This window comes from Diorhabda sublineata, chromosome 6 (genome assembly GCF_026230105.1).
Source record: "Diorhabda sublineata isolate icDioSubl1.1 chromosome 6, icDioSubl1.1, whole genome shotgun sequence".
Classification (NCBI taxonomy): Eukaryota; Metazoa; Arthropoda; class Insecta; order Coleoptera; family Chrysomelidae; genus Diorhabda; species Diorhabda sublineata.
Window position 1 is genome coordinate 31,017,493 of NC_079479.1, and position 17,018 is coordinate 31,034,510.

At 28.5% G+C, this 17,018-nt stretch overlaps 3 protein-coding genes across 4 annotated transcripts; 2 read left to right on the forward strand and 1 right to left on the reverse strand.

The window, feature by feature from the left end:
• Positions 1 to 510: 510 nt before the first annotated feature.
• Positions 511 to 3,363, reverse strand: LOC130445403 (protein unc-119 homolog). Its single transcript, XM_056781003.1, has 3 exons — positions 3,008 to 3,363; positions 2,685 to 2,857; positions 511 to 2,631 (listed from the first exon to the last, which is right to left on the reverse strand). The coding sequence occupies exons 1-3, from the start codon at positions 3,352 to 3,354 to the stop codon at positions 2,513 to 2,515; spliced, it is 639 nt and encodes a 212-aa protein (XP_056636981.1). The 5' UTR covers positions 3,355 to 3,363; the 3' UTR covers positions 511 to 2,512.
• Positions 3,364 to 3,734: 371 nt separating this feature from the next.
• Positions 3,735 to 6,461, forward strand: LOC130445401 (SWI/SNF-related matrix-associated actin-dependent regulator of chromatin subfamily B member 1). The gene is made up of 6 exons (XM_056781000.1): positions 3,735 to 3,935; positions 4,333 to 4,523; positions 4,683 to 4,842; positions 4,896 to 5,043; positions 5,303 to 5,514; positions 5,895 to 6,461. The coding sequence occupies exons 1-6, from the start codon at positions 3,855 to 3,857 to the stop codon at positions 6,216 to 6,218; spliced, it is 1,116 nt and encodes a 371-aa protein (XP_056636978.1). The 5' UTR covers positions 3,735 to 3,854; the 3' UTR covers positions 6,219 to 6,461.
• A 1,955-nt stretch (positions 6,462 to 8,416) lies between these two features.
• Positions 8,417 to 13,990, forward strand: LOC130445402 (putative tricarboxylate transport protein, mitochondrial). 2 transcript variants are annotated; one of them, XM_056781001.1, is made up of 6 exons: positions 8,417 to 8,604; positions 10,348 to 10,485; positions 10,946 to 11,153; positions 11,365 to 11,588; positions 11,816 to 11,980; positions 12,853 to 13,990. In XM_056781001.1, exons 2-6 carry the CDS (start codon positions 10,368 to 10,370, stop codon positions 13,086 to 13,088), a joined length of 951 nt encoding a protein of 316 aa, XP_056636979.1. In that variant the 5' UTR covers positions 8,417 to 8,604; positions 10,348 to 10,367; the 3' UTR covers positions 13,089 to 13,990. The 2 variants fall into 2 exon arrangements, with proteins under 2 accessions (XP_056636979.1, XP_056636980.1); XM_056781002.1 differs by lacking the exon at positions 8,417 to 8,604 and adding an exon at positions 9,202 to 9,330.
• The last annotated feature ends 3,028 nt before the right edge of the window (positions 13,991 to 17,018 follow it).

Genomic DNA, 17,018 nt, shown 5'->3' on the forward strand with positions numbered 1-17,018 from the left:
GTGTTGTTTCAAAACCATTTTACCGATGCATTCATATTGTAAAAATGCTAGACAGGTTATTTTTATATCTCTTTCAACTTTTTATTTTGATAATTGAGAAAACATTAGATGTACAGGAACTATTTTAAAAAACTTAATGGGATGTGAGAAAATTTATTGATCTGTTTTAATGAATAATAGATCTTCTGTTAAATGCTTTCTTCTCTAAATGTGTTTATCCTACATATCAATTATTGTTAACTGCCATTTTGTTTGTTTGTGGATGGTAGTTTTGCAACCTTTGTTTATTCAACTTTGTATTCTAGTCATTATTTTTTGTTGTCTATTATGTCTATTCAATGGAAATGATACTTCAGATATAGAGCAAGTAAAGTGTTTAGAAATAAAACAAGTAATAATTTCCTGTACCTCAGAAACTATTTATTGTACACTTCAATTTGCTAACAAATTTTAATGAGAAATTATTTCAAAGATTCCTACATGCCAGCAAACTAACAAAATTATTACCGTTTACACTACCACTACACCAAAACAACAATTACACTGTTTGGCACTGTATTTACTATCAGTCTCTGAAGACTATAACTTGGTTGTCGAAACGTGCATCATACAGTGTAATTATGAGTGTTGGTGTAGTGGCAGTGTAAACAGTGTGCTCAGTATGTAGTTGTTATGTAGTGAACCAACCTTGAATAAAATTAATCAAAAGCAAGTCATTTTACTATATTGATCATTCATATACTTTTTTATATTCTTCATAGATAAAAAAAATATGAAATTCTTGAAAACATCGAACTAATTAATTCTGAAAACTACTGAAACAGATAAAATTCAAAAACCAAATTTCAATTATAAGCAGCAGAAATCTTCAATATTGTTATCGTCATATTTTGAATGCTATAATATCCAGTTTAAGAGATTCTTTATGAATCATCCTGTACAAAAAGTTCACTTTTGCCAGAAGTATAAATATAATCTTGAAAAAATGCCCTTGTCACTCTTTTTTCCTTATATATATTAATATGAAAGTACCCAACCATTTGAATTTTTTTATACACTACAGTCCAAAAGTTTTCAGCAAATATTTTACCGATTGAGAAAAAGAATAGCATGCAATGTAGAGATAACATAGACGTTCAAGTATTGGCATCTGTAGATAATAAAAAGTGTAAAAAGCCTCAAAAGCAATTAAGGATTGAGCAAAAAGGGTCTAGAACTACATGTAAGGAAGATTAATTATATGAAGTAGAAGATGTAAAACCAACTATTACACTGGTTTACAGTACATCTGTTGCCAAACAAATTTCAGTTGTAGCTAACTACATATACAAATAGGGTGGACTCCACTTCCAAACAAGGTTAGGTTGGGTTTTTTCTCAAATTGTTTGTTTTTATATGTATTTTCTGAAAAAATACTATATTGTTAAAAAAGAACAGTTTTCTGAGACAAAATCCGGAAATTTATTGGTTGAAAAAGTGTAGAAATTTTGTTTTTCTTATATTTATTTTAAAAGTGCGGAAAAAATGAACAAAAATATTGGAATTATTAATTTTTTCATTTTTTATGACCATAAATACGATGGAGTACACTCCAAATATTTATCAAAACTAGTTATTGTACAATTTTTAATAAAAATAAATTTGATTCATACCAAACATTTGGACAGTAATGTATATACATTTAATTATGCTAAAAAATGTTTATTAGACAAACAGTTTTTGATTAATGCACCAATTTCAATTAACAAATTTTTTTTATCACATATTTAATTATTCACTGGAATTTTTTTTATAAAAAATATAAACACAAATATATAAATAGAATGATAGTTGTCAGTACGTATTTTATGATAAAAGCTCTATAATTGTCGTAAACTCTTCTAAATAATCTCAATCAAGCGCACCACGTGAATATCTTTCTTAAAGCAGTGTCCGTGCTTAAAATTTGTGTTAAATTAAATGCATCTCAGGTTACAGGAAAGTTCATATTTTAAATTGGAAAATTATTTTATAATAAAGTTGTATAAGTCAAGAACACCAATAAATATTGTTGAAATTTCAAAATGATAGATACATTTTTGAGTAAAGTTGAAATATGGAAAACTTTGTTAAGTTTAATTTATTGTATTTAATAATAGAATAAATATATATTTTTCTTTTTCCAAATATGTCCTTTTAAGCTATTCCATAAGTAACCATTCAAATATTGCAAATTTAACAAAAAAAATTATGAAGTATATTAGTTTATTTTAATCAATATCCAATGAATTTTCCTGTTACCAAATTCTTAACTTAGTTTCATGTACAAGCATATAACAAATGTATTTGTTCTGCTAATACAATTTTAAACAGTTTTTATCTATATTTTGAATTAAAAAGTCCTTTTTAATAGTATCTAAACCCATTTGTATGCTTGTACATACAATTGCTTAACATACTTGTGTAAATTTATCTCAAAGTCAAAAATTTAGACAATATTATTGTTGTAAAACCCTGTTTACAAAATTTAATGTTATGTTGACATACCACCATTATAAGCATAGTCAGCCTTATTATGCATTATAAGACAATTGTCCACAAAATAAAAAGAATCTGATCTTGTTTCAAATGGATTATCTATCATATCATTAACTAAAACAAATATGTCAATTTAATCAAAATTTACTACGAGAAATTACTCTTACCTAGTTCAGGAGCTAATGTAGGAAACTCATAAATATGCTCGCAAGTATTTCTTGAATAAGGTATACAAAATCCAAATTCAAAATCAAAGGTTTTTAATAATTTATCCCTAAAGAAGTGGCGCTCTATCATTCGGAAATTATTGACAGGTTTACTTCCAACAGTAAATTCAACCCTAGGGCCATGAAATAAATTAATAAAGCTTGGGTAGTGAAACAATCACATTTCAGTTAAGAAGTACACATTACAGGTTAAAAGATTTTGCCCACCCTATAGTAAAGGGTAAAAAAACGAAGTAACCGAATAAAAAATTTTTTTCACTTACGTTGCTCCAACAGTAGCTAATTTTAAGAACTGTGGGGTAAATTGGTAACGCACAAATCTACCAGCATTGGGATCTAGAATCTCTTCATTCTCAGTGTTTTTCTCAGCATTATCATCAATATTCTCGGGTACAGGTTTGGCAATTTCAAAAAGTATTGCTCCACTTTCCAAATCCCGTAATTTAAAGCGTGTAAAGTCAATTTCGTAAATGTTTGCATCGGGATCACATAAATATGTATCAGTAATTTTAGTTAATTTCAACACATCATCTGGCGAAATAATTTTCGGTTTTACTGATGGCAGAGGCTTGTTACTGATCGTGTCTACTTTTTCTCTTAAAACACTCATTATTATTATTAAAAAAATCACCCTTTACTTTTATTGTATGAAGGGACTTAAAATATACAAAACGACCCCCGTTGACAATTCATCAAAATAAAAAGTCAATACACAAACTATATTTTAGGGAAAGTTCACACGGATTTAAAAAATATACAAGTAATGTCATGATAGATTAGATTAATACAATTATTGACCTACCCATCGAAGTTTCAATTGGTTTTGCGAGTTTTACATATTTTTTTGTTCTAATGCAAAATTTGTTTAAAGTATGAAAATTTCCCAAAAATTTAGTTGTTTATTAAAAAGGAGAAGAAATATCAAGGAAAAACTTGTTTCAACAAAATGAGTTCTATGGTTAAGAGTCCGAAATAACAACATCCTTCACTATTCTGTAACCTGTCATTAGTGTCATTTCTCCACTATTTGATAATTTGTTTTGTTTTCAGCTAATTCAACTAATTAATAATTTTAGTAATACTTCTAGATATATAGCTTAGATTTTGGATATGGCTTTGAGAACGTACGGAGACAAACCAATAAGTTTTCAACTTGAGGAAAATGGGGAATATTATTGCGTCGGATCTGAGGTAAAAACTAATGATGCTGTAATATAGTCTGAATCGAATTTTTTAATTTTTAAAATAACTTCGGACTTATAAGTATAAGCAGATTTCCATTTGTACGTATAGGTTAAAGTTTTTTGGGAAGAAAAAATAATTATCTCAAATCTCTGAAAATCATCCCAATTATTTACAAATGTATGACTGATTCAGAAACAGTATTAAATTAGAAAAATTAGTATTTTAAACTATAATAACTTAACCATGGATTTCTGTTTTATATTATGTATTAATAAAATGATTTTATAAAGAAAGCGTGAAATAGTATAGTTATCAAACTTTTGTTACCAACAGTTTGACATGTAATTGGTATTATCATTTACTGCATATTGTATTTATAGTTCAATTAAATGGTATATTTTAGGTTGGAAACTATCTTCGTCTCTTCAGAGGCTCTTTATACAAGAAGTATCCTGGAATGTTTAGAAGATCAATTACTAATGAAGAAAGGAAGAGGCTAATTGATCTTGGGTTGAGTCAGCATGTTCTTGCAAGTAGTGTTTCATTACTACGATCTGCAGAAGTGGAAGACATTATAGAAGGAAATGATGAAAAGTATGTTTTCAAATCAAATATATACTTTCTGATATGTATTATGAATTATATGCTTTTCAAATTCCATAATTATGGTACTTTCAGTATTACCAGTAAAATATTGAGTGTAAATTAATGCATTAAGATTTGTTGTAACTATTACTTATATACCATTTTCAGATATAAAGCTGTATCAGTTCATACCTCCGAGCCACCAATGCCTAGAGAAGGCAAATCTAAGAAAAATATGCAGTGGGTACCATCACTTCCAAATTCAAGTCATCTAGATGCTGTACCCCAAGCTACACCAATTAACAGGAACAGAGTGGCTGCAAAAAAGGTAAATCGTATGATCCTAGTTTTTGTTTATATTTTATTTTATTTTTTATATAGGTGAGAACATTTCCTCTATGTTTTGATGACACAGATCCGCAACAGAATCTTGAAAATGCTTGTCAACAAGAAGTTCTTGTTCCAATTAGACTTGACATGGAAATCGAAGGTCAAAAACTAAGGGACACTTTTACATGGAATAAAAATGGTGAATATAAGATATAAACATATCTAAAGTTTTAAGAAATAAGAAATTAGAGAAATTTATAAGATTTATTCAATAGCATTTTCAATTCGCATTCTAGAAACTATTATATACTGTTATATATATATATATATATATATATATATATATATATATATATATAATTACATATATATATGTAATTATTACATATACATATATTATATATATAAATAATTACCAATGTCTTATAATGGATTGAAATGACTTGTTTAATTTTTAGAAAGCATGATTACTCCAGAACAATTTGCAGAAGTTCTATGTGATGATCTAGACTTAAATCCATTGACATTTGTACCGGCTATTGCTCAAGGAATCAGGCAGCAATTAGAGGCCTTCCCAGCAGACCCTCCCAGTATAATTGAAGATAATAGTGACCAGAGGGTGATAATAAAGTTAAATATCCATGTGGGAAACACTTCTTTGGTTGATCAAGTAAGATATTATCCACTAAGTATTGCAGATTTGCAGTTTTTTCATATTTATAATTTTCTGTGTTAAGCTCACTGGTGGAATATTTGTATAAAATTAATTGATCTGTGAAATCTACCAGGAAATCGAAATTGTCCATTTTATGTTGGATATAATAGAAATAATCAATCAGGATTTACCTGCAAGTAGAGGTGTTTTTTCTAATTATGAAATTTTAACCTTTTTCTAATCAATGAGGTGTCCATTATTTTTCATTTAATCAGTGAGTTTTACGGTTGGAAATTTCCAATTTAATTGTAAGATGTAATACTTTTCTTTGTTCAAATATGATGCCTTTAATATTTACTTATCTAGTTTATAAAATACTGTCTTGTACTTTCCAGGTGGAATGGGACATGAGTGAAAAACAGAACAACCCGGAAGAGTTTGCTCTCAAACTATGTGCAGAACTAGGTTTAGGGGGAGAATTTGTAACTGCAATCGCATATTCAATTCGTGGTCAGCTTTCTTGGCACCAGAGAACGTATGCTTTCAGCGAAGCCCCCCTTCCTACTGTGGAAGTACCATTTAGAACTACGAGTGAATCTGATCAATGGGCTCCATTTTTGGAAACTTTAACAGATGCCGAAATGGAAAAGAAAATTAGGGATCAAGATAGAAATACTCGTAGAATCAGGAGGTTGGCAAACACTACTCCAGGGTGGTAGAAGAAGTAGATTTTTTTAGTTTAGTATTTGATTAAATTGAATTTTTGATTTTCTAGAACTTGCATTGCAGTGGATTTCAAATGTTTAATACTATTGCAGAGAGACAGAAAATGTTTAGTACAGTAAAATATAAATTAAGATCTAATTGACCATAGATTTAACTTATACCTTTCTAGGTGATATTTCATGGAATATGTGTAAAAGTGTCAAACAAAATTTATTAAAGTAATCATTTTTCTCAAATTGAAAGGTGTTTTAATTAATTCCTTGGAAACAACTAATATAGTACCAGTCATTGTGATAAGAAAACATAGAATTGATCTTTGAACCTTATGGTCTGATGTATGTTCTTGTCAAAGATTCTTATTAAGTTCCGGTATTTATATTAGCTTCAGAGTTAGATCCTGTTTTTGCATTTGTTTGCACTGACTAGTTATTCCAGAATTAGTGACTGTAAAATAAAATGCCACCCCCTCGTGAACGACAACTTTGCTCATACAATCGATCCCTAAACTGATTCAGAATATGAACCACGAGCAAAGCTAATTATTCTCGATGGGTCAGATAGATCACCAATGAGCTGGTTGTGGATCCGATTCCAGAATTTTTTCACATTCACCTAATTTGGCCTAAGATGACTGGACTATGAATCATAGTCAACCTTATAAGGGGAATTAAAATTCAAAAAAACATGGAGTACAGATGGTAGTCTTTTAAAAAAATTTCCTTGAGGAAAAATTGCTTCTAACTTTAATACATTAGGGTAGAAAGTATCCTAATATATGATTATGATCCGATTCCAAACAGTTACATGGATTACTTTCCGATAATTCATGTCCAATTTTACAACCTAGGCTAAAACTGGAGATTAAGCTAAGGTTTAAACTGTAGTTCAAACCAATAATGAACAAGATTGTTCTACTTTATAGGTTACAGTTAAGCAAACATTTTCCTGCCAATTTTCACTATCGTGGAAATATAACTCAAATTTTTCCTATATTTGTTTTAAAGTAGAATTGATTAAGAAAGTTGTATAAACAAAAATGAAGTTTTTCATGTTCAACGTTATCGAAAGCTTTGAAGAAATCGATAAATAATTTTACTTTTGAATTTAAAGTAATTTCAAATGCAATGATTTTTATACATCTTGCAGTGTTGCCAAATGAAATAAAATACAAGAAATAGTAATAGAAAGTTTTGAAAAAACATCCAACTTTTCAAGGAGCAAAGCGTAAATTAATTAAATCCTCAAGTGACAAGAGATATGGATTGAAATTTTCAATTTTTGTTAAATTTCATTATTCCGATATGAAGAAAATCTTTAAATATCTTGGAGCCAGTTTTTACAAAAATAGATCAGTACTTCGGTGTATTTGCAAAAAATACAGGATTGTATTTTGCAAGAGTTAAATGTGATACCACAAACATATTTAATTCATTCATTGACTAATTTTTTAAATTACTTGGATACTGTCAAATGTTTTTTATTTGGTTATTTCCAATCATTCCTTCAAATGATACTTATTGTTATTAGGATTAAACCTACAATATTTATCAGTGTGTTTTTCAATACCCCCTGTATATTATTATTCTTGGCAACCCCGCAATGCATCCAACATAATATAGCGTTTGTCATAAATGACGGAATTTGGGTATTTAATAGTTAAAGTGCCGATATCCATTTAGCCTAAGAGCTTAGACAATTGATAGAGTTTTAGAGAATTTCAAAACAAATATAATATACAGGGTGTTCCGGTGAAATAAAAGTCATCTTTGGAATCACTAGGCTTTTCAGGACCACCCATTATGTGTTTTCATTCGAGAAAATATGCTCTCATGGCAACCATGTACCAACTGTTTATTTTGTACTTTTTTTGAGATATTCAGATGTGTCCATATGTTATACTAACCCTGTATACTAGTTTATTCTGATATTACATAATACTCGAGTAATAAATGATAAGAACGTTTCTTTCATTGAATTATACAAATGATTAAATGTTATTATTTTAACACGTCTAGGTATTATCAAACACCTATAAATGAAACAGTATAATATTGCATTACTTACGTAATCAGATTAGGATTATTGAAAAAAAACTTGATCTTGAACAATGTGAAATGAGATTATTATAGCAATTGTAAAGTTCAAAGTCTAACTAACTAGAAGCTTGACAACGCTGTTCTAACCTTATTTCTATTATGTTGTTTTAAGTGACAACATATTTTGGCCGCATTAAATTCAAATTAATGTAAATAGATGCTGTTTTAGTTTACATTTACGTTTTATTAATTAAAGAACACAAATACACATATTTTTTTATAGTTTTTGAGTAAATTCACAACTGGCAACACCTGAAAGACAATAGTTTTCACCAAAAACAAGGTAACATGATTATCAATATTTCAAGTTTTTAAAATAATTAATTTTGTTCATACATTTTACGAAATTATAGAAAAGTGGGTGACGTAATTCCTTTAGTATTAATTAGTAGTTTATGGTTTAATGAAAACATTGGATAATAAATTCTTTATGTATGAAATATTTCCAATATTTAAATTATACAAACTTTCAGTACTATACAATTATCGTAATTGTGTGCTGTATAATTTGCTTGTGTGTTTTTAAAAGAAAGTGTTTAGATCAATTCCAACAAGTTTTCTCAACAAATTTACAACTTGATTTGGAAGTGTGAGAAAAATTATCATATTAAAAGTAATATAATAACTTAAATAACCTTCAATTTTCCATATCTTCATATTTTCGGTTATCATGTATAATCCATAACCAATTATATGCCGTTCTTTCTCACAATATTTGGTTATTTTCAAATGTAGTTTTCTATATAGTACTTTTAAGTAAGTATTATTAAATATGTATAGCCAAGATAAATTTTAATTAAAAAACAATTTGCATTTTATCAGAATATCGGAAAGTACAAATCACAATATGAGAGTTTAATTATTTTATATTAGTTAAGCTAACAAGCTGATAAGAATGATGAAATAATAATAGGTCACCAAGTGTAAGGCATATGAAATTTTTATAGTCAAGTCTTGTGTATCATCAGTAAATCATATGTCTGTACTTGTAACTAATTTTATTTCAAAGGTACTTATATAATTATAAATATATTACTTATGTATGTTTTATGTAGATTTAGTTAATTTTATAGATATTATTTTAACTTTAACCCAGTCTAACAGTTTGTTTGATTTATTGTTTATATAAATTTAATAATTAGTATTTGAATATTTTTGCAATGCTAAGGATAAGATAAATATTGAGGGGGCTTAAAAAATATAACTTATTTAAGATAATAACTCTTTAGGTTAACAAAGTATTAAAAACAAGTTTATTAGAAGACACCAGCTGAAGTTAAACTCTGAGAGCATAAGTTAAAACACTGCAGTATTTATAAATATCTGGAACCAAAGTTTTCTTTGGTAAGGTGTGGCACAAAGGCCTTCTTTTCAAAGTGAACCATTTTCTTTCCATTTTACTTCAAATTATTCAAGTATTCAGAGAGTTTAGAGCCAGAATCAATATAGAAGTCTTAGATATTTTTCCAATCAAGTCTGGGATACCACAAGGCAGCGTTCTTGTGTCATTATTTTATTTACTATATACATCAGATCACCAAACGACAGAAAAAACTGCAACAGAAATATTTCGGATAATACAGTCCATTAGTCTTCACTAATAATGTGATATATTCAGTCTGTTATCTTGGAATACATTTGGACTCAAAGCTCAATTGGAAAGAGCACATAATCAAAAAGAGGAAAAAAATCAAAGAGTTTTTTACTTACTAGGAAGCATATCTAAATTGACTGTGGACAATCAGATTTTAATGTATAAGATTGTGATAAAAGCCATATGGACTTTTGGTATAGTTTTTGATTCTCATTGCTGATTTTTGTACATAAATAAATAAGATGAGCAGTTCAAAGTTATAGGAATATTTCTCAGAAACTAAAATCTTATCTGCTAATTTACATGTCGTGTTCAGAGGAGAGAAACTCAAAATGTTATCAATTATATCTAACTTTACATTGATATTTTCACTGGTTATTGATACGTATTATTAAAAAATACTCTTAGTCTTGTTTATGATTTTTGTTTTAGATTTTTAGAAACGAATAAAAATGAGTCCATCAGTTCCCACTACATTTGTTTACCCATTCAAGAGGCCTTGGCTGAAAGATTCCAGTGCTGCCGCGCCTGCTGGCTCTGGAAATATAGGCCTGAAAGGAATAGTAGCAGGTATTTATAATATTTTTATTTAAAAAAACTTAGTTTTCAGATATTTTTATTTACAATAATTTTTAAAACAAACTATGTAAAAGTTTAAACCTTCAATTACTTTCTGTTTTATCATATTGTATTAAACTGATGCGTTTTCAGTTATTGGCATTATTTGTTTAAAGTGACTAAAAATTGATATTCTCTGCTAATTTATGAACTAATCATTTACTATTTTGTATATTGGAAATATCTTGAAATGTTTCATTATAATTACATTTTTCACTAGCAAAAAAGCCACTGTTTGTACCAAAAATGAACAAAATTTCAATGCAATTACCAGACTAAATATTTTTGATCCATAAGGTACGTTTCGGTGGTAGAAATTTGAAGTTTGATTATTCTAATTAATTTATTTAAACATTTCTACTAAATTGTTGATTTGTCAAAATTAAACTATGACTTTAATTTATTATTTTAGGTGGTATTACTGGTGGAATAGAAATATGTATAACTTTCCCCACAGAATACGTAAAGACACAACTCCAGTTAGATGAAAAAGGAGAGAGGAAAAAATATAATGGAATAGTTGATTGTGTTAAGAAAACTGTCAAGGGTCATGGGTTTTTTGGACTCTACCGAGGACTTAGTGTTTTATTATATGGATCCATACCAAAAAGTGCAGTTAGGTCAGTTTCTAAATTAAAAACAAACTATTACAGTAATGTTATGACTGAAATCAAAGTCATCATGTTAGATGTGTCTCTGTACTAAGAATATCTGTCAACTTTAAATTCTTACTAAACATAATGCTTTTTACCATTAATGTATGTGTTGATAACCAATCTATCATCTTCAGACACTGTAGTTAAAGTCAGTTCATCGTGTTTTTGTTTGTAGGTTTGGTGCCTTTGAATCATTTAAAAAACGGATGCAAAAAAGTGATGGTACTCTGACAGTACCCGGAAGGTTATTATGTGGATTAGGTGCTGGTATGTGTGAAGCAGTATTGGCGGTAACTCCAATGGAAACTGTCAAAGTGAAATTTATTAATGATCAAAGGTCTCAAACGCCTAGGTTTAAGGGTTTCTTCCATGGAGTAGGCATGATTGTAAAAGAAGAAGGTAGGTTTGAATTTGAATTATACGCGTTTGTGAATGGAAACATTGTTTTAACTAACTTATGATAAAGATCTTGTTGAAGAATATCCATTCACATCTCTATTTTAATAAAATATGTAAAAAAATTAGATAAACAACCGAAAACGTAAGTACTTGTACAATAAATAATTTGGATGATTCTAATTTTAGTAATGTCACTCGTATTTTATTTTTTCTATAATTTGTTGTAGGTATTGGTGGTGTATATAAAGGAGTAACGGCGACGATAATTAAACAAGGATCCAATCAAGCGATACGATTTTTTGTAATGGAAACTTTGAAGGATTTATATAAAGGAGGTGACCGTGACAAGAAGATTCCAAAACTTGTTGTAGGTGCAATGGGTGGTTTTGCAGGTAATATATATGATCATTGACATTAAAAGCATCACCTATTTATTTCATTTATGAAAAATATATTTTTCAGTGTAGAGCAAAACTTAGCAATACCAATAAACACAAAAAAACGCCCCATATAAAAGCAACGAATCCAAAAGAAGTACGCAACGAAATAAAATTACTAAACCCGAAAAAAGCACCGGGCTCCTACCTAATAACCGCCGAAATGCTGAAATAATTGCCACAAAAAGAGGTAGTCTTGATAACATACATTATCAATGCAATTCTAAAGCAAAGACCCAATCAACGTGTCGTCTTACCGTCCAATGAGCCTTCTACCAACAATGTCCAAACTCCTTGAAAAATTGCTTCTCCACAGCAATGGATCCCCTGCTATCAATTTGGATTCTGACAGTGCAACAAGTCCATCGTCTCGTGCAGAAAATAAACAAAATCTCTGCTGTTTTCCTCTGTATCGGATAAGTTTTCGACAGAGTGTGGCATCAAGGGCTGCTATACAAAATTAAAAGAACTCTTCCCCTAAAATACTACCTACTTCTGAAATCTTACCTAATCAACAGAACCTTCCAAACAAAAGTTAATGAGGAAAAGTTCGAACATTTTATTATAACAGCAGGGGTGCTACAGGGTGCTACCTTAGTTCATATTTATCATTATCGTGTTTTATACAAGTAAAATTATTTATGATATTTATTTCGAAAATAAACTTTTTAATTGAATAAATTACCTACTTGACGCTCTTGTTTTATAACTGATAATTTTTGTTATACTTCATTGCGATATTATATTGTGGTTGAAAGTTGTATATTGATTTTACAATTTACCAAAAAAAATTTTTTTTAACAACTATGAATACTTTTTACTTTTAGGTGCTTGTTCGGTGTACGGGAATAACCCCATCGATGTCGTAAAAACCAGAATGCAAAGTTTAGAGGCTAAAAAGTACAAAAATACATTAGACTGTGCCATGCAGATTCTTAAAAATGAGGGAGTAACGGCGTTCTACAAGGGTACCGTTCCCAGATTGGGAAGAGTATGTCTTGATGTTGCTATTACTTTTATGATCTATGACAGCATTATGGACTTATTTAACAAATATTGGTAAAAAAGGTGGACATGTATTTTTATTGACGTGTTAAGTAAAATTTCACAATATTTATGTTAACTTTATATTTCTATAATAATTTTTAAACATTTAAACAATATTTACTTGACCCAGATCAAGTTTTAACAAATGTATATGTACATTGCGAAAAATTTTTGGTTTTGATAAAAAATATACGAGAACAACAAAGTTGCGACACTTATTTTGTTTATTTCATTTGAGTTAAGTCAATTCTTTAGAATATTATACAAGTTATTGATCCCTTTTAATAGTTAGTGTCATATATTCTTAAAATGTTTATTATTCATGTGCCTTTTATTATTTGTTATTGCTATGGATAAAACAGTTCTTTTCTCAGTTTATTCCTCACTTCCAACTCTGCCAATTCTTCTAGGAACCTCCCTATATGCAATCCAAAATTGGTTTGTACTATTAATTCAAGAAATAAAAGAGTTATTATTCATAATTTTGACGTTTTTCTAAATACTTTCATTTTCTATTCTTTCATGCCCACTAAATCAATCTTAAATTTTATTTTCTATATTACTTTCTCTTCATAATGTGTTGTCTTTTGTTATTTTCAATGTTGTTTGTTTTAAATTTACAAAAAATAATTATTGATAATTCCATTCTATTCACGAGTAGTTCTTATGATTTCTCATCGCAGAATAATTATTAACTCAGTTATGTAAGAAGATTTTGACTGAATCGTTTGTCATGACCCGTTCAATTTCTCTTGATACTCTCGTATATATCACAAATATTTTTTTCGCAACCAGTATTGGAATCAACTACTGAACTTATCCTAATACTTTTTATTTTTAATTATAATATTTAAAGGTCATAATTCATCTGTTTGATGCCGTTTGATATCTTTAACGTTTTATAAATCATTAAACAGTCACATCTTTTATTTTTTAAGATTTATATATTCAATATGTTTATTATATTCTATTACTAGTTAATATTTGATGCCCTTCAAAAAGGGATGAATTTGCTTCATTTTGATATATTTGTATATCTCAAAATGAAGCAATATTTAATTTTCCCACAATCCCACTAAGAAAACGCTCATAATATAACTGTCAATGACTTGTCAGCAGTCAGACAACGAAAATGGAATAATGGAGCTAATAACTCTTAATATATGTTTAATTAATTTAAATTTTAATTTATTTTTCAGTGAGATACTACTGGAAAATCTTTTTTAGGGATTAATTAGACTGAGACTAAAGTTAAGGGCAATTGTTAATTTTGGAATTTTTATCGTTTTCAAAGGATTCTTTGCACTTCACAAACATACATTGTCTTCTTCTATTCATGAGTTTACTCTACTATATATCAAAGGAACAATTAATTCTAATATCCGAAGGGTAAATTATTATGTCAAGATATATTGAGCACATACTCAAACCAAACGTGAAATTGCTATTTTAACTTTTTTCACTTATTTTTATGATTATGCAATCACTGTTTCTGAAAATCTTCTCACTATTAGGTCAAATCCCTTTGAACAACTTATCAAATAGTGAAGTAACTTATTGAACTGTATCTGTACCTAAAATGTAAATTATGGATAAATTCAGTAGCTTATGACATGGTGTAATATTTTATGACGGATTATTTCATTCCTAATTATAATTGTGTATGCCTTTATTATATTAATTCACATTCCAAACAGCATTCAAAATATATGTTACAGTAAAAATGATAAATCAGTGATTATACATAATCGCCACTGAATTTATTAAATAAGATAAATTATTTCATATTTATCAAATTTACCAGTTAGTATATGAAATTTTTTTTGTTAGTATCCATAATAACAACCCAACTACTTTAAACTTATTTTGATATGTATTTATTGGTATGAATTGAAAGATAAGAAACAAAATTTTTTAAACATGACATTGTTCCTTAAATCTGTCAAATTTCGTAGATTATTTCTGTAGACTACGCTCTTCAGATAACCCCACAAGAAAAAAACAGGTGGGGTCAAGTCAGAGCTCAGAGGTGGCCATTCATTATCACATCATCGTGAAATCACTTTTTCTGGGAATAATTCGTCCAATGGAGCTAAAGAGTTGTTAGTGGTGTGTTAAGTGACCCCATCCTGTTGGAACTATGTCAGTCGGTTATAATGTAAAAATTTAAGGAACGCGCTAGTAAACGACCCGCCCGGTTGGGTTAGGTGGTTGTCACGTAACAAGAAGCTGCGCAAATTGAACGAATTTTCGTAAAGTTAGGGACTTTTATCACCCATTACGAATTGGGGGATTTTATAAACTTCCCGGTAAATTTGATAAATATTTATTACTTTTCCCGTAACATATATAATATTTGTAAAAAATACAACCGATTATTGAAAACATTTTTATACTATTCTCACAGAAAATCTTATATTATGTATATTCATTTTATCCACAATCATTTCATTGAAATATGGCCCATAAAACGTAAGTCTTAATCTTGGAATATCCTGTAAAACACACAATATATAGATTTGTTAAGATTTATAATACCTTTTTTTTTCTCTTTATTGATATAGATAACTATATTTTTTTACACTAATTCCAGATGAAATATCGGTGAATCAGTTATGGAATGATTATGGATAAAAAGTAATTATGTAACTTGTTTGTTTTAGATGCATTTTGTTTACAGAATTAATGATTCGAGAAAACGTTTAAATTTACGTCTATATAAAACATTTATACATATTATACGACGAGCGTATAATAGCTATTATACTCGAGTCGAAAACTACATTTTATCCACGACTATATAAAGTTAAAATCGTACTTTTGAGAGCAAATTCAGATTCTAATGTTTTTCTTTTTACTCAATGTATTCTAATGATTGATTAAATATTTTCATAATTACAAAAACAACTAAATAAAACGGATTTTAATATATAAATAACAAATAGTTTAAATTTATGATGTTTATTGAATATTATTAAGAATTATTGGATTTAGCCGCGAAAGTTTGAATCGTTTGGATTTAGCAGTTTTGCGAATCCATATTTTTATATTCTGTTACAAATAGGTTATCCGATTTGGAAGAATGTTTTTGTGTGTGCTCAAGTCCTTTCGAGTACGGTTTAGATTCACAAATAAGCCCGACAGATGGCGCTGCAGTCGGTATCTAGGCTATTTATTCATACTGCAAGTAAACTGCTAAATCGACTTGGATGAATTTTTGTGTATGCATTTATGCATTTATTTCATTCATTTTGTGTATGTATTCATTGAATTTCATCATTCTCCGAGCAATTGCTCAATATTGGCGTCAATGCATCAAATTACTAGACAATTTCTGCAACAGGGTAAATACGAAATATGCTATTTATATTAATCATGTGTGGCTTCGTGAACGAGCTATTTTAGCTGCAAAAAATATCGATGTGACGCTATTAACTTCAAAATACAACAGTCATTACCCGGCAATGAGATATTGTTCAAATCAATTGAGACTGTTACCGATCCTGACGAAGTGGTCAACTATCTTGTTGAATTTTTGAATTCGCTGGATTTACCACCACATAACTTGCGATTAATTAAACATTATTGATTATAACGAATTGTTTTTTAGAAAAATTGATGTTATTTCAAAATAACAAGAATAACAAAATTATTATATTATTTGTTATTCGTTTCTTCCTTTGTTTAATATCCTAATCGCCTTGGTAATTTCTCATTTCTGTGACCTTTTGTTATATTTATGTTTCTAAATCGTCTTTTCTGATTTGAAATTGGATTTTTTTTTATAATTTTTGAAAGACAGATAAAAATTGTCATTATATTATTATAGTCGTGGAGAATAAATTCTATATGTGTAATTATACTTTCCATTATTTAATTTATATGTGGTTATTTGTTTTTAATTTTATGTATATTTTATCAAAAACTTGTATTTTTTTGTTATTAT